Raw genomic sequence first — 20,280 nt, forward strand, 5'->3', positions numbered from 1 at the left:
AAAGTCTCCTCCTACAGATAAAACGGCCCTGGAGGATGAAAGGCAGCCAGGGTGGGGGTGAGGGGAGGTGGAGACACAGACACAGAGAGAGTTAGAGAGATGGAATGTGCTCAGCCAGTCCAGGGCCAGACCCGTGGAGGAAGCCATTCAGACACTCCAGCCCCAGGACACAAAGGACAACATGGGTGGTTGGTATTATTATCGCCAGACTGATGAGCAGGCTAAGTGGCTGCCCGGGCTCTCTAGGCTCTGGGTATCTATCCAGGTGCCTCTACTCTAAAGTCACCTCTGTCTGTCAAAATAATGCTTTTCTGGAGGCAGTTTGCTGTGCTCCACCCCTTGTCTTTTGTGAGAATGTTTTTGCTTTGAAAATGTCATGATCCTCTTGCATCACAGAAACTGGACCAATAGGAGGTATGTATACGTAGAGATGGAGAGATTTATTTACTGAATTGGCACATGTGATTCTGGGGGCTGGCAGGTCCACCATTTGTAGCACAGGCTGGAAACTCAGGCAGGGTTTCCACACTATAGTCTTGAGCAGATTTCTTTTTTTTTTTAAATTTTTTTTTTATTTTTATTTATTTTTTTTATTAGGATAGGCTCCACCTGAGGAAAAGAAGGCAGAGACACATCAGAAGAGAAGCAGCTCCATGCACGGAGTCGACGTGGGATTCGACCGGTCTCCAGATCGCGCCGCACGGGCTAAGGCATTCCTAACTGCGCATCCAGGGTTCCCGAGCAGAATCTTCCAGGAAACTGAGTGCTGCCTTAGGCTTCACTGATTGACACAGCCCAGCCTTCTTGAGGTGATTTTGTCTTAGGTCGACTGATGGGTCGACTGATGGTAGATGGGACCCACATCTACCAAGTATCTTCAACGCAATAGCTGGATTAGCATTTCATTAACTGGATGCTAGTGGTTCCCCTTGACCTCATTCCAGGGCAGTGTCTCCAGAAGACACTGGATGACACAGAAGTCAGCTCTTCCTTGAGTCTAGTTTTGCAGCCCAGCCCTTGATTTAAAAGATGAAGACATTTTGCGTCTGCATATTTTCTTTTTTTTTTCTTTTTTTTAAATTTTTTTTTTTAAATTTTTATTTATTTATGATAGTCACACAGAGAGAGAGAGAGGCACAGACACAGGCAGAGGGAGAAGCAGGCTCCATGCACCGGGAGCCTGACTGTGGGATTCGATCCCGGGTCTCCAGGATCGTGCCCTGGGCCAAAGGCAGGCGCCAAACCGCTGCGCCACCCAGGGATCCCGCACCTGCATATTTTCTAACTCTGGACACCAGTGTGAAGTTCCCAGCAGCTGGGGAGCATCCAGGGGGAGGGCGGGGAGGATCCACCAAAGTATAGAGTCTGGGAATTATCCAGGAAAACTTTCAGGAGGAGGCTATGTGAGGAGAGAACTGGAACCCAGATGCCATTCTAGAAGAAAAATAACTATTTTTTTGTAGGACCAAGGAACTCATTTTACAATTTTGGGCAACAGCTTATGCAGGGTGCCACTCTGGCTACTAGACCGGCCTCTCCCGTGCGGTCCCATCCCAGGTTGGTGTGCCAATGGGCTTATTTTAGGATCTCGGATGGTATGCAGTTTCCAACATACTCAGTGGAGGATGAGTACCTATCTCAGTCGAAGGGTAAGAATTGACAAAGGAAAAAATTCTATATTCACATGAGTCTGACATTTCCTGGGGATGGGCTGGATATTTACAGCAAGGATGAATAAACTGGGGGGGGGGCAGTGATCGAGTGAGAGGGAAGGATCCTCTGAGCCTCAGGTTCTGTAGCAGATTTCCCAGAGGTCTGGTTAATGGGGCCATGGGGCACATCCTTGTGGTTTCAACAGGGACGTGTCAGGAAGGAGCATAGGCGAGTGTGCTTTACGTGGACAAGGGGACCCCAGTGCTTTCTTTGTTTCTCGCCACCTGAGATCCAGAGAGAGCTCTGCAACACCAAGTGAAACATTGCACCGAACAGAACCCTCTCCCAAGTCAGCAGCTGGAAGGCCTCAAGGGGCAGAAATGCAGCCAGAGAGCCGGGCTGGGCTGAGGGGAGAAAGTCTCAGCAGGTGCTGAGCTCTGCTCTGTGCGTAAGGATGTGCGGACACACAGAGGGAGACAGGTGCTGTCTATCTGGGCCCCACATGACACAACAGAGGTGATTAAGAAAGATGCACACACACATTCGCGCGGGTCACGAAGCTTTTTAAGAAAAAGAGCAACAGCAATGGCATTTATATATACTTTTTTTTTTTTTTTTTTTTTTTACATCAAGGGATAAAAACGTATTTGGACGCTGGGAATCTTTTTTAAATGGCTTTTTATTTTTTTGTTGTCAATGGATAACTTTCAAGCCTACTAGAAGAGTATCGTGATTATAGTGGATAAAAAAATATAGATTACAGAATAAAAATATTAGGTTATACAAAGTTAGTTGTTCTTGTTTTTTTAATCATCGTCCACCAACATTGTCAGGACTTTGGAGCTGGGTGTGCGTGGGGGGGAATCAACAAAATTTTATTTTTTGTGTGTGTGTGTGTTCATACTTCCAGCAGTTAAAAAATTAAGAACACATACCAAGAATCATTTGTGGACGCCTGTTACACGGGAAGGACCAAAAACATGAACACTTAACTTCTAAGGACCATCATATATACAAACTTCTGTACAGAATGAGGACAGAAAGAAGTCACCCAATTAAAGCCACCGATGTGCTGCAGGCCTTCTCTTTTTAAAAAGAAAGAACGTGTATTTGCTCTCCCAGTGGATCCAGGATTTTTAACGGTGTTTCTACTGCATAAATTAGTAACTGTTCAGTAGCTGAGAAAGAATCCTATTTTAAATTATAGGAAAGGAAACAGGAACTTCCCTGAAAGGGTGGACCTTAACTGCCCGATGCGGGTTGAAGCCACACTTGACGGCAAGTCACACCCGCAGGAGGAGGGCTGAGGACCCTCCCTTCCAGGGGGAGCTGGGGGCCAGCCTCTGGAGGAGCTGAGCACTCGCCACACGGCCTCACGGGCTCACGGCGATGGCCTAACCTCTCCTGCTGCCCGAAACCCAGGGCAAGCGCCGTCTTTGCTCACCTGTCATTTGGCACCAACGGGGGACTTCTGGGCAAGACTTAGGCTCTCAAGACAGACACAGTCAGAAGCCCCCACTTTCGATCGTGCTGACCACCGTTCCAGACCCCTATCTACCTTGCTCCCTGATGCGAGAGGCTGGAAGTGAGCTCCTTCTCAGGACAAGCGATTGCACGACAGATGAGACATCACGGGCCCAATGAGGTAATGAGGACGCACGGGAGAAGAGTGGGGAGTGGGGCAGGGGGGGTGCAGCTGCGACCTCCCAGCGGTCCTGCGGCCTTCACTGCACGATTCCGGAGTCCACTGACGTCTGCTTGCGCGTCGTCTTCGGAGGGGGCGGAGGTGGGGTCTTGCTGGGCAGTGGAGGCGGAACATGCTAGAAGACACAGATACAGGACAGGGGCCACGTTACTGGTAATCTCGAGGTGAGGGCCCGAGGGCCTGAGCGCCTGGCACAGTGGCCGCAAGGGTAAGTTACTCTGCACCCCTGGGGTGGGGCCGGCCCTCCCTGTGTGACCTGGGCTGGCAGGGCTGCTGCCCATGGGGCTGGGCAGCTGGCGGCCACAGGCCTCTCTGGCATCTCTGAGCAACTGCGTTTCACAAAGCGCATCGCACATCGGCACAGCCCCTGAGATGTGAAACCACTTCCCTCTGCCTGAAAGTTTTACTTCCCAGGACTATTGATCCAGGTGCCCCTGGAAATGGACTGATTTCAGAACTGGACAGGTTAAGTGGTTAAATGCAATGGTCCAGGAGCAGAGCAGACCGGGGGCCACCCAAGCGGCCTGGCGCTGTCCTTGATGAGGGTCCATGGCCCTTTGCTGGTGCCCCCTGAAGATGTCCCTAAACTGTTCAGGGACAAACAGGCCCTTGGAGAGGCTCTCTGGGGGAGAAGCCCTCCTTTGCTCTTGGAACTGGAAAAGTCGTGGGAGAGAGGGTCAGCCAGGTACCTGTGGCCACTATCCAGGTATCTGCTATCCCGTTTAAGGGCAGTTTTTTTGTCCGGTCTCTTCCAAAACTGCAAACTGAGGGGGATGTTTGAACTCTTTGTGAGGGAAACACATCATATACAGAATGGGTATGGCTGTGTCTCAATGAAACTATTTACAACAAAAAGTAGCAGGTCAGGACACCTGGGTGACTCAATCGGTTAGGTGTCTGGCTCTGGATTTTGGCTCAGATCACCATCTCAGGGCCAGGGGATCAATCCCTGCATCAGGCTCTGCACTCAGCAGGGAGACTGCTTGGATTCGCTCTTCCTCCCCCATGCCCTCCCCTCACATGTGTGCACTCTCTCTCTCTCTGGAAAAGAAAAGGAGAAGGCAGCAGGCTGTCCTTGGTTCCTGGGCCATCATTCGCCCTTGGATCCCTACAAACGATTTGACAGTTGCCAAGGTGATAGAAAGACCCCTGCTTAATGAACGTTCCAGGGCATGGATGATGGAGGGCAGTCAGCGGCACCCTCCTGACCACCATAGACACCAGCCCCACATGAGATGCTCTATAAAAAAGTGACCACACAACTGAGTAAGTGAACGAATGAGTGAACATGGGGAGGAAACGAAGCGCTGAATGAATGGATGGATGGATGAATAACTGAGCAGATGTGCCAGGGGTAGAATGAACCAGAGGGAAATCGCAGAACGCTATCACCTAAGCACGGTGGACTCTGCAGCAGCCTCTGTGTGGAGGCTCACGGGAAGCGCAACGCGAGGAAAGAAGTTTCAAGGACAGGACGGTGACACAGCAGTCTCTCCCCTGTTGATCAACTTTCCTCCCGATTTCGCAGACAAGGAGATGCTAAAGTCGACGTAGTGTCTAACACGCGGGAGAGAATCAATCGGGGAAAAATAGGACCGAGGTACTGACATTGAGACATTATAAGAAATGAAGTAAAATAATAGTCTCTACGTTTTCTCAAGGTTGGTAAGAACATTTAAAAAAAGACCAAAGCAAACACCTATTTTGAGATGTGATATAACGGGTGCTCTGGACGTGTGGAAGCCAGGGCGATGGGTCGGAGCGAGCCAGGCAAACATAGACGGGTGCAAGCACAGCGCGGCCAACACCCTCTGTGCCAGGTGGGAAGGTGGCAGGTTTGTCGCCACTAAGTCCAATGACAGGTCAGATCACAGCTCATAAGGGCCATTTTGAAAGAAATGACAGCTTGACGTGGTGACAACCAGGGATGGGGTTGACTGCAAGCCCGAGGCTGATCAGTGACAGTGGCAGAAGGTATCGATCACCCCCAAGGCAGACGAGCGATCGGTATCCTACCACAGCCCGTAGGGCCTGCGGAGAGGGAGCGCCGCTGCCTCCAACGGGTTGTGACACACCATGCCACGGGCGTGTCACGGGAACTCACTCTCCTGCTGCAGGAACAATGTTTGATAACAAGAAACAAACAGCACAGAGACTGGGGTAATTAAATCTAATGGAATTCACGAGCCGTTTATAAATGGAGCCGAGGCTCGTCGGGTTCCTTCCTGACCCAACAGCACGTGGCATCAATGTGGCAACAGTCACCTCGAGCGATGTAGCAACAGCGCGGAGATGGTAAAGTGTTGCCCCTGCACTGATCTGTCACCAAATGGATGTGGTCCTATTTCCAAGTTCGGAATTTTCCGTTCACTGGTTTGGGGAGACTCGGGGGACGTTCTTACTTTCCCAGCTAAATAAAGGTATGAAAACAGAGGTGTGATCGGTTAACTAAGCTGTTAGGGAAACAACACCCAACCAATCAGTGTTCTCACTCGACTCCCTGGGCCTCTTTCCGTCTACCTTAGAGTGAAAAGTGTGTGGGAAAGGTCAGGCCCCCGTTTCGGTGGTTCCAACAAACCATTCCGGCCTCCTGAAAAGCCATCATCGGGTAACGTGGCCCCGTCCCCATGGCCGGTCCCCCATCGTGGCATCTCTGGGGACAGAGGGCCGATCTGAAACTATGGCCTCAGAAGGTCAGTCATCCCTTCAGCATCCGAGATGAAGCCTCGCTGCTGTTCTGTGTTTTTACATAAAATCCCCTCTCTTGTCTGCTCCTCTCACAAGAGAAGATAATAAACTCGCAGGACACTCACCCGTAGAAAGAAAGAAAGGGCTTGTAGGATTTATATTGGTTGTTAAGGTGGGGGGTAAAGTGTGCACACTGATCTCGGCCTGTGGTCACTCCAGAACAGAGAACCCGTGACAGCAACCTTGAGAACCAGGAGATGAAAGGAACCAGGAGACCTCAAAGGAACGTTTCCAGAACTGTCAACTGGTAACCAGACGCACTGGTTTAAATGGCTTTTAAAGACTTTACTGCGGGCTCAGAACTTCTCAGAGGCCAGGCTGGCATCCCGTAGGAGCCCAGGCGCCATCGGCGGGACAGATGACGCTGAACCAAGATCCTGTGGACAGAGTTCTTATCGCTTTGACCTCTTTTGTCAAAACCAGATGTGGGCTGGCCCAAAGCAAGCCCGCCAACATCAGCAAGGAGGGCTTTCCACTCTGTGGAAGGAGGGACTTTAAAAGCCGGTGTTTCGGGTCTCTGGCTGACTTACCCTCTGGTGAGGAGGAGGGGGCGGGGGGGTGGGCGAGCTGATCAAATCCTGGTTTTCCATCAAGTTCCCATAATCTGCCATGCTCCCTTTGAGAGGCAGGGGGGGCGGGACCTCGGCCGTGTCCATCCCGGTCATGCCGGTCATGCCGTTCAGCTCCAGACCTGGAAAAATGGGTCAATTTAGAATCAAACGGCCCCACTGCACCTGAGTGCCCTTGGGGCTGCTTCACCTGCTGTCCGGGAGGGGGTAGGGGGCAGAAACGCTTGTTGATGGAGAGACGGAGAAGAGAAGTGAGCTGGGAGGGGTAGAGAAGGTGAAGGGTCAGCTCCCCTCCCAAAGGCACATTCTAGAAAGAGAATACCAAGTGCCATAAAGACATCTGAAGCTTAAAGGAGCCGTCAATCCACTGTAAAAACAGCCATGCCATCCCCGGGCCCCTACCGACCCCTCCTCGGGCCTCTGTGCATTGGTGGCGTCTACACAGTGGGTGGACAAGGCCCGTCTACACCCGGCATGTTCAGAGCGCGGCCAGGTCTCCGCAGCCAGCGTCCTGCGGTTGTTACCTGGACGCCTGCACGACGTGAAAGCCCACAAAGCAGCACACGGCCGGCCAGTCACCCACCCTTCACATCTCTCTCGACAGGAAAACCCACGACCGTATGAAATGAAGTTATTAGCAGTCACGGGCCCTGTGGCTGTTACTTGAAAGCAGCCGAGGGGAAGTACAATTGATTTTTAAAGTGACCTGAAAAACCAGCCAGGTTCAAATGGAAGGAGAATCATTAAGGCGGGAAACTTTCACCACCCTTGTGGAGACTCTTAGGAAAAATTTGTTTTTCCTTTACATTAGAGGAAAATTGACATCTTTACTGATGGGTCTCTTTGAGGTTTCCCCACTGACCCACTGAATGGAGAGGGGAAAGGCTGCCTGGGGGACCTGAGGGTTTCCGAGGGAGGCTTGCCAGGGAACCCGGGCCCGCGAGAGATAGAATGACTGCCCTCATGACTTCTTGCTTATTTGTGTCACGGTAAACTACACACAACACACAGTTTGCCATTTTAACCAGAATTCGTTGTATAAATCAGCGGCATTGATTACATTCATGATGTTGGGCAACCATCGCCACTATTGGTTTCCTAGACTCTTTTATCATCTGGAACACACAGTCTGTCCCCATTAAGCAAAGATTGCCCACAAATCCCCCTCCACCCAGCCGGATACCTCGAATCTAGTCCCTGTTCAATGAATTTGCGTGTTTTAGAGCTTTCCTGTAGGCAGAATCACAGAACACCTGTCCTTTATTTCACTGAGTATAATGTGTGAGGTTCATTCGTGATGTGGCCTGTGTCACAGCTCCCTCCATGCCTCTTTGTGGCTGAATAATATTCCATTGTGTGGCTATCTCTTTGGATGCGATGCTTCCTTTATCCAACCATCAGCTGAGGAACACTTGGGTTGTTTCCACCTGTTGTTACCGTGGAGAATGCAGCTGAAAATGCTCACATACAAGTCCCTATTTTCACCTCTTTGGGGTGTGGGCTTGGAGCGCACTTGCTGGGGCCTAGGGTGAACCTAGGTTTAACATCAAGATGAAACCGAAGTGTTTTCCACACCGGCTGCAATGGTGCCTGTTTTTAACTATTTAAAGAAAATGGTAAAATATTTTTAGAAAAAGATTCCGTGGTAATAGTGAAAGGGTGTGAAGCTGTAACACCCGGTGGCCAGGAAACTGTGTCCTCAATTAGGCTCATCCATGGCAGCAGCACTGACCCCCCACCCCACACACACACACATGGTGGTCTCCAGAATGGTCTCTGCCTCCTTTCAGCAAGAACAGCAGGTGCAAAGGACAACAGTCCACAGAGCCCCTACCGGGGCAGAGGATGGAAGGTGGGTTCTCCTGGAATCCCCTGTTCTGTTGCTGCCTGCACTCCCTGCCACCAAGACCTCCCCTCTCTGCAAGGCCTGAATTTAGTGGTGAAGAGTTGATTACCACTGGCTGTGGGTTCAGTAGTGTCCCTCCAAAAATCATGTCCACCCAGAACCCCGGAATGTGACCTTACCTGAACACAGGCGTTTTACAAATGAAATTAGTTAAAGATCTCAAGAGGAAATCCTCCTTGATTTAAGGTGGGCCCTAAAGCCAATGTCTGGTGTCTTTTTAAGAGGTAGAGAGGACCTAGGAGAGCAGGCCACCTGAAGATGGAAGCAGAGACTGGAGGGGTACATCTATAAGCCAAGGAAGGCCAAGGATGGTCAGAAGCTACCAGAAGCTAGGAGAGAGGCACAGAATCGTCTTCTCTCTGAGCCTCTGGAAGTAACCCTGTCATCCGGACTTCTGACTTCCGGCCCCCACAAGGGAGAGGAAATAAATTTTTGTTGTTTTAAGCCAATAAGTTTATGGTAATAAGTCATGGAACCCTAGAAGTCAGGCAAAACTAGAAAAATTAGTCATGTGTTTAGCTCTTCAGAACAGCCTGGAAATGCCTCTTCACTTTACGTTCCTCCCAGACACAGGAAGGCCAAGACCCTCGTGTGGCTTGTATCCTATGATACAAAGAGGGGGGCTGTCCATGTGCCTCTCATACCTTCCCTGGCTCAAAGAAGGTTCTGAGAGCACGCAGTCCCCCCAGGGAACTTGGGAAGACTGGTTTGCCCAAGTGCGCAGGGGACTCCCTGTACCCGGGGTGCTTGTGAAAACAGCTACAAGGGGAGGAGTGAGCCTAACTTTCCAGCCTCCGGTCAAGGAGGGAGTCACAGAGCAATGCCAGGAGTTCCAACGTGGAGAATGTTCCACTCACTTGACTGCAAACTGAAGCTGAGCTTGGCCCTTGGTGTGACTGGAGGCGGCGTTGGCTGGGAGGATGGTGGTGACGGGGACACAGAGAAACGTCTTTCACTTCCAGTGACGTTGATCACCTGGCTCTTCGGTCTCTGGGGCCGCAGAGGACTTATCTACGTTGGAGGAAAGAGCAGAGTTAGGGTCGCCATGGCTGACCTGTGTCCCCCACGATTCTCAGTACCTATGACTACGACCTTACCTGCAAATACGGTCTTCTGCAAATACCTCACCTCCAAAGGAGGTCACGGGATGGGGGGAGAGGCCCTGACCCAGTATGACTGGTGTTCTTATAAAAAGGGGGAATCTGGCCACAGATACACGTACACAGGGAGAATGCCAGGTGAACATGAAGACAGAGATGAGGGCAGTGCCTCTAGGAGCCACTGTGTGCCAAATGTTGCTGGGGGCAAGGATGTGAGGGAGGCCTGGGACAGGGCAAATGTGCACGTGGACTGGCGACAGTCCCATCCCGTGAGGCACGTTCTGATGACTCGAGAATAGAAGGGTGCTTTCCTGGTGCCAAGCAAATTGCACCTGGAGGACCCTCGCTCCCACCACAGGCTCTAAGTCTCAGCTGAGGTCATGAGATTGTTGATGATGCCACATCAAGCAGGAGGCTGAATCCAGCCCCTTGGGAGTGAGCAGAGGTATAGCCTTTGTGGAAGCTGCGGGGGGCCGGGCACGGGGCAGAAAGCCAAGGCCACCCCAGGGGGCCAGGGAACACCAGCCGTGCCGGTGTTGCCTCCAGGAGTGGGGCTGCTGCTTTGACTACACTAAAGTTGTCTCTGACTTGCCCACCCGCTCCACCCCGTGGCACCTGGCTGGTTGCAGGCCCATGGAGGCTCACCTTGGAAACTGCAGGTGTCCGCATGTACTCACAGACCTTGCTGACACCTGTCATCTGGAGAGACAGGTAGCTGGGCTGCCCTGAGAGCAGTAAGCCTGCGCCCAGCAGGAGGTCAGGATTCCCGTCCCCAGAGCCACAGCAGCTGTGGTTATTCTGAGGGTCATCAGAGGCGGACCAGGGGCTGGTTCTGGGCTCTGACCCTGGTGCGTTCCCGTGGACCTGCTGAAGGCGCTTCAGGCCAGCTGTGGGGGGCCCCACTTTGAGTGAACTCGGCCCATCTTTGCTAGTGTCCTTGCAAGCAAACAGGGCCTTGGCAGGGAGGGACACACCTGCATGTGATGGCCAAGTGCCTGGCCCGACCTTCGACCTCTTTTCACACAACTTCACTGTGACCAGCTCTGCCGTGTGGTTCAACTTCTATCAGCTTAAAATGGAGCCTCAGTAAAAATATAGGGAAAGACATGCAGAGTGTCTGGCACCTGGTAAATATCTTGTGTTTCTGTTAATTCCCCACTCAGTTGTGAGGGTTTGGGACCTGAGATCTCTATCCTGGGCTTGAGAGAAGGCGACCTCGGCTCGTGTCAGCAAGGTCACTGGCACCCCAGCTTTCCAGAGTCGTGGATGGAGCATGCTGGGAGGCTCATCACGACTCTTCCCCCCATTGCTGAAGGCCCAGCACCTCAGCATGAAGGCCAGCCTCTGGCCAGTCCCCTTCCTGTGCTCTGACACCCCTGGCCACCCTCCTGTGCCTGAAGGCCTTAGCAGGGCATCTGCCTTCCTGAGGGCCATGGTGTGGCTCTCGAATATGCCTTCTGTCTCTCGACAGCCAAACAACATGCGACCACCTCTCTGAATGGCACACAGTGTGGGTGAAACGTACCCTCTGAATTGAAGATATAAACAAGCCAGGAAATATAAATATGTCTTATCAAAAGGTGGTCCCATGTGAGCCCTTTTGTCAAGCAACCCTTCAATCACAGCCAGGACAGGTCATGGGCTCCTGCCCGGGGTGGGCACATTCCCGGACGCCATAAGACAAGTGTCCATCGTTTCTAGGGGGAGGTGGCTCTGGGCCTGACTTAACCTCTGAAGCTGACAGCCTGTGAGAGCCTCTCCTTTTATTTTGTTTCTAGTCCACAAATAGCAGGTTCTGAATAAAGTTCGCCCTAGAAGCTGCCCGAGCCTCCTCTGAGATGCCCTCGGCCTGCAGCGCTGCTGAGCGCTCCTGTGAGCTGCAGCCCCTCGGCCCAGCCTCAGGCCACCAGTGTGTGGCACGGGTTCCCCCGCCTTCACACGCCCAGGACTGGGCAGTGACCGAGGCTCCCCGGGAGCTGTTTCTCATGTCAGCTAACTAGCACATGTCAGCTTAAATCCCAGAAAGGCCTTCTGAAACATGGCAAAGACGTCAATGTGGGGCCGATGAGGCAGGAAGGTCAATGCTGGACGCCCGTCCTGCGGGCTGAACCCAGCAGAAGGGGCTTTGGGACTCCCTCTGAGCAGATTCTAATGCGGGGAGTACTGTTTTCAGACGACAGAAGCATTCCTATTCATCTCCTGAGATGTTGGGTTGTGTGTTGGAAGCAAGTTCAACATTGCTGCAGAAATCCTAGAACCACCCAAGTCCCTTTGGGATGGAGGATGAACGCTAAGACAGGTACCTTCCAGAAGGGAAGTTCCGCTCTGAGCCTCTGGATATCCTACAGCATTGGGTTATACCAGGGAAGGGCCGAGGGGGACCTCAGATTTTCAAAGCAACTATTTTATAGAAAATTCAGTGAAAACCAACTGACAGCTCCACTGGCTAAATATGGAGCAAAGGTAGGTCCCAGGAGCCACCGCAATGTGGGGCAGGTTCCCTAAGAAATTACCGTCTCTGAAAGAATCACAGCCTCAGACTGCTGCAGGGAAATGTCGGTGGGTTTAAATTCCTTGTCAAATATCTCTTGATGTTTGCTGTTCCTTTTTTCCTTCTTCTTGTCCTTCTTCTCCTTCTCGGGGTCATCCTTGTCCAGCTTGTCTTGGGACCTGGAGTGCATTTTCTTGGGCAGGAGAGGCTCCAGAGCAAACCTAGAAGAAATGGTCCTTTAAATCACTCATGACTTAAGAGGAGAACAGTTGCTTCACAGCCTGCAGATACCCGTGAACCTGTTCACAGGAACGTAAGGGTGGGCTGGGAGCTGCACAGTCTTACAGGAAAGGAATGATTTATAAAGAGAGGTCAAGGGGGGATGAAGATACATTTAGCCAGTTGTAACCGACAAGAGATAGAGACAACAGTGGGAAGAAAGAGAACACATCTAGGAGGATGGGGGAGATGCGGAGTCTGAGTGGACAGGACACCTTGACATAAAGGGATTGTCGCAGATTCCTGATGGGAGGCTGGTATCTGGGGTAGGTTTCAAAAGGGGAGCCCTTGCCTTGTGGAGATTCATACAAAAATATGTACAAATATAATAGGGGAAACAGGCAGATGCTGAAGCAAATAGATTCCTGGTATCTCGATTCTGACCGAGTTCCTACAGCCACCTCAAGATTACAGATATGTCCACCGCTTCAATTTGGAAGCCTTTTGGATGACTCCGTGAGAAGCAAGCTGATTCCAGCTCGTGGGTACATGGAGATGCCCTCAGATTTTCAGCTGAGCGCTGAGCTAGAAGACCTGGGTTTTGGCTCCACCATCTCCTGAGAAGTCTTGACATCCCCAAACCACTGTGGGCTGGACGTCCCCAGTCTCAAGAAGAAAGGAAGACATCACCACCCTGGTGCCTACTGACGCCAATGCCCTGGTATAAAAGCAGGTTAATGGTTAGTGCCTCCACTGGGCACTTACCGAGTAAGTGGATCTGGGGCTAGCTCCTAAGGCACGTGTCAAAGCTGAGTGTGCACACACATCTGCGTGCAATGGTGGTTTGGTATTTTAATATAAGACTGGGGTGGCAGTGGGGGTGGGGGTGGTCCACCTTGTTTTTATCCTAGTAAATTATATCAGGAGAGAGAAGAAATGATTCCAGTTCTAAGGTTGGAGTTACATCCTCTGCAGCAGGAAGGAGCTAGGAGGGAGGGCGACCGTGGATAATGGTATGAAAAAGCCTGCAAAACTTTATAAACGTCCAGTTACAAAATAAATACAGCACAACATTGAAGTTAGAGCATACAGAATGTCGTCAATAAAACAAAATAATCCTCAAGATTTTATTCTAGGTTTTGTATAACTGGAGACAATTAACGGGGGGGAAAACCAGTAAGAGCAGTGGACATCTTTGAGCTGAAGGGGAAGACCTGTAAACATCTAGGGAGCACACCAAGAGCCAAGAGAAAGGCAGGTTACGTCGAAAATTTTTCACATTATGAGAAGCACCTGCCAACAAGATGAACTTTCTTCTGCACGTAACCTGTGCCATTGGGGACCAAAGTCTCATTTTCTCCACATTAATTACATAGCTAAGGGTGGTAACCCTAGAATGAACAAAAATCTGGATTCTAATAAAGATATCTTCTAGCTCAAGGATACACAGTGCCTCCTGGGAGACGGAGGCGTGTGCTCACGCGTCTGGTACACCACACCTCTCTCTAAAACCTCTAGATCAATTTCTACCCTCGCCCCCTGTGTTCTCGGAAATGTAAAAACCTTTTCATAACTAGCTTGGGGATTTTCTTGGGGGAAAGTTGAATTAAATTTCTTCAGCAATCTTGCTCTAAGTGACAAGCACACATGATTTAAATACCTCTAAATTGAGAATTTCCAGATGGATTTGGCTTTATAAGCAGCAGACAGTGATAAAAATTACTGTCAGGAAAAAAAAAAATGTGGGTTTAGTTTTCAATCTTCCATTGGGCCCACCGGTCATCGGCAACAAAGGGCGCTTAGCTGTGAGCGGTTCGGTGGGGCGCTCTGGAAGAGTGTGTCTGCGCGCGGCAGGGGCCAGGAGCCTGTGGGCCGCGTGAGGCGAAGGATGGAAAACCAAATGGGGTCGTACAAACACAGAACCGCAAACTCAACGTTAAAATAATCAGCTGTTGTTCCCTGGTGTTTAAATTGCATGACACGTTCTCCTTGTTGTTTAATACGAGCAAACTTTACATATTTGCTGCTCAAAACCACAAAAACAATTATTGATAACTTTTAGCACTCGAAGTTAAAGCAGGACATACAGCGGGAGCTCAACCCAAACTAACCAGTCTATTAGCTTCTTGCTCCGCTTAGTCACTTTGTGCTGTTGGGCGGTCAACAGCAAGAACGGGGTCTCCAAAGAGGTCTTGTAGAAAAGAGGTGGCCCTGCTGGCCGTCAGGCAAGCCACCGCGTGAGACAGCTCTGCGTGGGCCTGACACCATGCAAGTGAGCGGGGGATGAAAAGTAGGAGCCCCAGCCAGCAAGGAACGTACTATACTCCTTCCAGAACTGAATGAACACTCACTGCAGGTTTTAAAATCTGATGGAAATCTTACCCAAATAATTTTTTCTCAAAAACTCACAAGATCCTGAAAGTCATACTGGGTGCTAGAGTTACAAAGTCTTGGAGGGTTTCAGTGTCCTGTCTTTTCTTTTCTTTCTTTTCTTTTTTCTTTTCTTTTCTTCTTTCTTTTCTTTCTTTCTTTCTTTCTTTCTTTCTTTCTTTCTTTCTTTTTCTTCTTCTTTCTTTTCTTTCTTTCTTCCTTCCTTCCTTCCTTCCTTCCTTTCTCTCTCTCTTCCTTCCTTCCTTTCTCTCTCTTTCTCTTTTCTTCCTTCCTTCCTCTCTTTCTTTCTCTTTCTCTTTCTTTCCTTCCTTCCTTTTTTCTTTCTCTCTCATTCTTTCTTCCTTTCTTTTTTCTCTTTCTTTCTTTCTTTCTTTCTCTCTTTCTTTCCTTCCTTCCTTTTTTCTTTTCTTTCTCTTTTTCTCTCTTTCTTTCTTTCTTCCTTCCTTCCTTCTTCTTTTCTTCCTTCCTTCCTTTCGTTTTCTTTCTTTCTCTCTCCTTCCTTCCTTTCTCTCTTTTCTTCCTTCTTTCCTTTCTTCCTCTTTCTCTCTTTCCTTCCTTTCTTCCTTCCTTCTCTTTCTTCCTTTCCTTCCTTCCTTCCTCTTTCTTCTCTTTCTCTCTCTTCCTTTCTTTCTCTTTTCTTCCTTCTCTCCTTTCTTCCTCTTTCTCTTTCTCTTTCCTTTCTTTCTTCTTTCTTTCTTTCTTTCTTTCTTTCTTTCCTTCCTTCCTTCCATCCTTCCTTCCTTCCTCTTTCTTTTCTCTTTCTTTCTTTCTTTCTTTCTTTCTTTCTTTCTTTCTTTCTCTCTTTCTTTCTTCTTTCAAGATTTTATTTACTTATTCACGAGAGACACACAGAGAGAGGCAGAGACACAGGCAGAGGGAGAAGCAGGTTCCCCACAGGGAGCCTGATGCGGGACTTGATCCCAGGACCCCAGGATCATGCCCCGAGTGCAAGGCAGACACTCAATCACTGAGCCCCCCAGGCGTCCCAGAGCTTCAGTTTCAAAGACAGTTTCAATTTTTTAAAAAAAAATTCCTCAAGTTGGGATCAAATAAACCCAGGGCCTGGGTGGCTCCTCACAAGACCTTCCAAGCCCCTTCCCTGCTACTGAGTCGTACTCACCCATCCGAGCCTGGCCTGGAAGGGGTGCTGTCCGATGAGAGGGATGACACGGAGGCCACCGACAGAGGCCGGGATGATGAAGGCATCGTGAAGGATCGGACCATGGACCGGGGACGGTTGCCTCTTCTGTCATCCAGACTTGAAGGCTGACAGAGAGAGAGAGAGAGGGAGGGAGGGAGAGAAAAGGAGAGAGAGAAGCTTGTTTGATGCTCTTGTGCGAAAAGATATCTGGCCTGGATTGGTCAGACTCTTGGGATCAAGTGGTCTTAGCAGCCTGGATTCTAGACCAAAATCTTCCACACTTTATAAGCAGTGCACATTCTTGTTCAGAGTTAAAGATGAAAATGACGGTTATTTCAGGGCTTTTTGAAATCTGATATTGTGAAAAATATCACAACTTTCCCATTTTTTTAAATCTTAAGTGCAGTTTTCTTTACCAACAACCTGTTCCAAAGCCATCATTGAATGTCCTGACCACAAAATCTATAGAGTAGCAAGATCATTCGATGAACTTTGCACATCTCTGCGTGTGGATAACCTACGCAGATCACCAAAATACAAGGATGTGTCTGATCGAATTTCTCTAGAATAAAAGAATTTGCTCCTGCTGCTTAATTAAAGATGGATTTGCTCCCCTGCCAGTGACTGGTACGGTGAGCTAGATGAAGCCACGGCTGGAGCTGCTCAAGCTCCTCTTCCCCGTCAGGTAGTGAACTAGAGATGCATTCTGGAGAAACATGGTCCCTGACAGTTTTCCATCCTCTCTTTGATATCATCCAAACACAAGTCACTGGAACAGAGCTCGTGTCATTCTCTAATTACCTAGAAAATGCTGTGTACCTGCGCCCCAAGACCAGCTGCCGCAGAAGCTCCTTCCTTTAACCGGAGGACGGAGGCACGTCCTCCCAGCCCCACACCACCAAAGCTGGCCCTCGGGCAATCACCCATACATGACGCGCTTGGGACCATGGCTGGTTACACAGCCAACACCACCTCCACATCTGAAAAGTGGGCCTGTTTCTTAAATAAGTGTTTTGCACTGGAAATACTATTCGATCTGCATGCTCACGACGACGGAAAAACAGTTTAAAGCAGGAGCTGGTAAACTTCTTCTGTGAACGGACAGATAATAAGTATTTAAGGCCACAAGGTCTCCATCTGCACTGCTCAGCTTGGCCACTGCAGCATGAAAACAGCCAGGGACAATACAGAGATGAGGGAGGGCAGGGATGTGCTCTCATAACACCGGTTTTACAAAAAGGCCAGTAGGCCACAGTGGGCCAACCAGTAGATTGAAGCCTCATGTCACTGGAATCTGCCAGCACGGAGGGCAGGTCTTGGGTTTGGCACCAAGGAAGGTGCCACTGAAGACTTTTAAGGAGACGGCCCTTGGGATCCCTGGGTGGCGCAGTGGTTTGGCGCCTGCCTTTGGCCCAGGGCGCGATCCTGGAGACCCGGGATCGAATCCCACATCAGGCTCCCGGTGCATGGAGCCTGCTTCTCCCTCCGCCTGTGTCTCTCTGCCTCTCTCTCTCTCTCTCTGTGACTATCATAAATAAAAAAAAAAAAAAAAAAAAAAATTAAAAAAAAAAAAGGAGACGGCCCTTGTCATTAACTGGCCTTTTATGAGGAAACGAAGCATACATTAGTCCAATTTGTGGAAATGTTTCCTGTACAAAATCTAGCAACTCAAAGTCTACAGAAGCCTCTTCTCAGCCTTTCTGGGACACGTGTAGACAGGAGGCCAAGGCCTGGCTCTCTGCTGCACGGCTCTCATCCCAGCGTCTCAATTGGGCCTCCAACTGTTCCATGTCCCAGTGCTCCTGACACTGGCAGGGCCCTGACCCCCTCATCTGCCACCCTGCTCGGCCACCGCTCTTCCCTCTGGCATCTCTGTGGGACTAGGCCCCTCTTCACATTCTGCATGAGATGGCCGGCAGCCTCTGCCTTGCGTAGCCCATACTACCCCGTGCCATCTCTTCCACAGCAGCTCGGAGGTGGGCACGTGGACACCCGCCTACCAGCCCCGGAGGTGCTGCCTTCCCATCTCCCCCTGCGACAGCCGCAGCCTTCACCTCCACCTGTCTTTCTGGACCTGGCAGTGGTGGGGGGTGGCAGGGGAGCAGCAGGGCAGACAAGCAGCTACCACAGGGTCAGGTGATCTCTGCGGTCGGGAACGTGCCTCCTCTATATCCATCATCTACTAGGCACATGGAGACGTCGTAGCATTCAAGGACATGCAGCTGAGCACCTAGCAGAGAAAGAAATGTGACCTGTCTGACACCCGGGTGCTGTGAGTCCCACTCCCTGCCTAATGGTTCCCATGTGAGCAGTGCAAGTGTTGAGTGTGCAGAGGCAGAGGAGGGAGCCGGTCATGGACTAGGAGGTGGAGAGGCTGAGCAAGAACCACCTCACTCCAGCTCCTGGAAAGGCTCAGAAGACCCTGAACATCCTACCTATGGCCACAAAGCCTGGTGGTATCCCTCAAGAGGCAACCTTGAGTCTTGGGTGGATGTATAGATTGGAAAGAATAAAGGGGAGGGGGTGGCAGGTGCAGGGCTCTGGCCGAGGAGGGACAGAAGCCACTCTTGGGACCCACACAGGGCACGCTCTGGGCCATTTGTCTTATAATTCCTTCTTGACTGAGCAGAGCCTCGAGAAATTGAAGAATTGGGACTTTTTTTTTTTTTTCATCTGAAGCAATCTGAGTTTCTCCCAGCCATGACAGGTGTGGCTCGAGCACCAGGACACTGTGAGTGAACGATGTCTCTGTGTCCCAGCATCAGGGCTGGCAGGGGTGGGGGGTGGGGCAGGTAGGACTAGACTAGAATTTTGGCTCTGGCACCAACAATGTGACCTCGCATAACATATGGAACCTGTCTGTGCCTCAGCTTCCTCTGGAGCACGCAGGGAATCATCATCCCACCACGAGAGGCTGGTGTGAGGACGAAACGGGATGACGCAGGTGGAGCCCACAGGCCTTGGCACGCTCTGCCGGTAGCTCCCCATGTCCTTGCTGGTGTCATTATAACGGCCTGAAGCAAACACTCATTTTGGCTCTTACCAGAAGCGAGACCTGTCCGGCCCCAAAGGCTCTGACACGTGTTGTGTCCTTGTCTTACAGTTGAGCCCAAATGCCTCCCCTTGACCCCCATGCGAGTGGATCTGAGCAGGGTGGGCAGAGCTAAATTTTAATGGTGGTGACCAGTGTTTTATGGGGTAGGATGAGAAGCAGGTAGGTTTCCTAGTTTTCTGGAAGTGTTTTCTCCAAATGCTGTAGCACAAATGCCAGGTGTAGGCAGCAAATCCAGAGGGTGACATGCTGGCCCCTGGGAAGGGCTGCGTGGGGATGCGGGCCCCTGGGGATGTGGGCAGGCCCATGGGGAGACTGTGTGCATGATGTTAGGAGCCTGACCTCATCCTTCAGAGGCCACAAACAGAGGGTGGAGCTGGGGATGGAAGGACCCGAGGTCACAGGGTCAGCCCTGCTTCTCCCACAGAGGCTCAGCACCATGACCGCTCCCGTGAGCCTTGTGAGCCAAGTCCTCTCCCTGGTGAAGCACTCCACTGAACACGAGCACACAGAACCGGGGAAGCTGGACTTCTCCCCGCAGGTAGGGGCTATCACGTCAGCCTCCGGAGCAGCCTCTGGGGGACCCCAGGGTTCCACGGATCCTGGTATGACAACCACATGAATGGCTATGGAGGAAGGGCTGGAGAGGGAGATCCTGGAGGCAGGAAGGGCCTCCGGGACAGCAGAGGTGATGAGGTGAAGCACAGGGTGCGAGGCATGAAGGATGCCTGGTGGCTTTCTCATCCACTGACCGGTGAGGGCTGTGCCGTCAGCCAAGGAGGGCAGGGAGGGAGTCAGTGTGCCTTTCTTGGGCATGTCAGCCAGGGGCTGGAGGGGCTCTGGGGAGGAGTCGGGAGGGAAGCAGCCTCAGAGGGAGAGGATGCATAAAGTGATGACGTAGGCGACAGAGGAGAAGGGGTGGACCCTGGCGAGGTTCTCTTGCTCCTCAATGGAGTTCAAGGAAGAGGAATAGTAACTGCATGAGAAACATGGAAATTGTTTCTAGGAGCTTTAAGTCGAACACAAGCCTCCCGTGTGCCGCCAGTGAAGACACATGGGCTGGTGCTGAATGCAGCTGCAGCAGGTGCTGGTGTCCTCTTGCTCAGGGATCCCAGGGTCTGCACTCCTCACTCCCTATGCATCTGGAGAGGCTGGGCTGTGAGCTTTTGCCCGGGAGTGGTGGCCCCTAGAGCCCTCGCACAGGCAAGGTCAAGGTCAGCGGGAAGGGCGCCGGGTCTGGGGGAGCCGCCTGTGGATTAAGAAGTCCGAGGGTGTCCACATCTTCTGTTTCTATCTATGGCTCTG

General features: G+C 51.0%; 1 protein-coding gene across 2 annotated transcripts in view; it reads right to left on the reverse strand.

Annotated features, from left to right (window-relative positions):
• Window positions 1–2,314: 2,314 nt before the first annotated feature.
• Window positions 2,315–20,280, reverse strand: part of DOCK1 (dedicator of cytokinesis 1) — a 497,787-nt gene continuing 479,821 nt past the window's right edge. For both annotated transcript variants that reach the window (XM_041744687.1, XM_041744686.1), the window contains exons 48-52: window positions 15,903–16,048; window positions 12,195–12,393; window positions 9,439–9,592; window positions 6,637–6,797; window positions 2,315–3,473 (exon numbers count right to left, since the gene is read on the reverse strand). In XM_041744687.1, the coding sequence (XP_041600621.1) occupies window positions 3,378–3,473; window positions 6,637–6,797; window positions 9,439–9,592; window positions 12,195–12,393; window positions 15,903–16,048 (756 nt within the window). In that variant the 3' untranslated portion in view covers window positions 2,315–3,377. The remainder of the gene's footprint in view (window positions 3,474–6,636; window positions 6,798–9,438; window positions 9,593–12,194; window positions 12,394–15,902; window positions 16,049–20,280) is intronic.

This window comes from Vulpes lagopus, chromosome 2 (genome assembly GCF_018345385.1).
Source record: "Vulpes lagopus strain Blue_001 chromosome 2, ASM1834538v1, whole genome shotgun sequence".
NCBI classification, from domain to species: Eukaryota; Metazoa; Chordata; class Mammalia; order Carnivora; family Canidae; genus Vulpes; species Vulpes lagopus.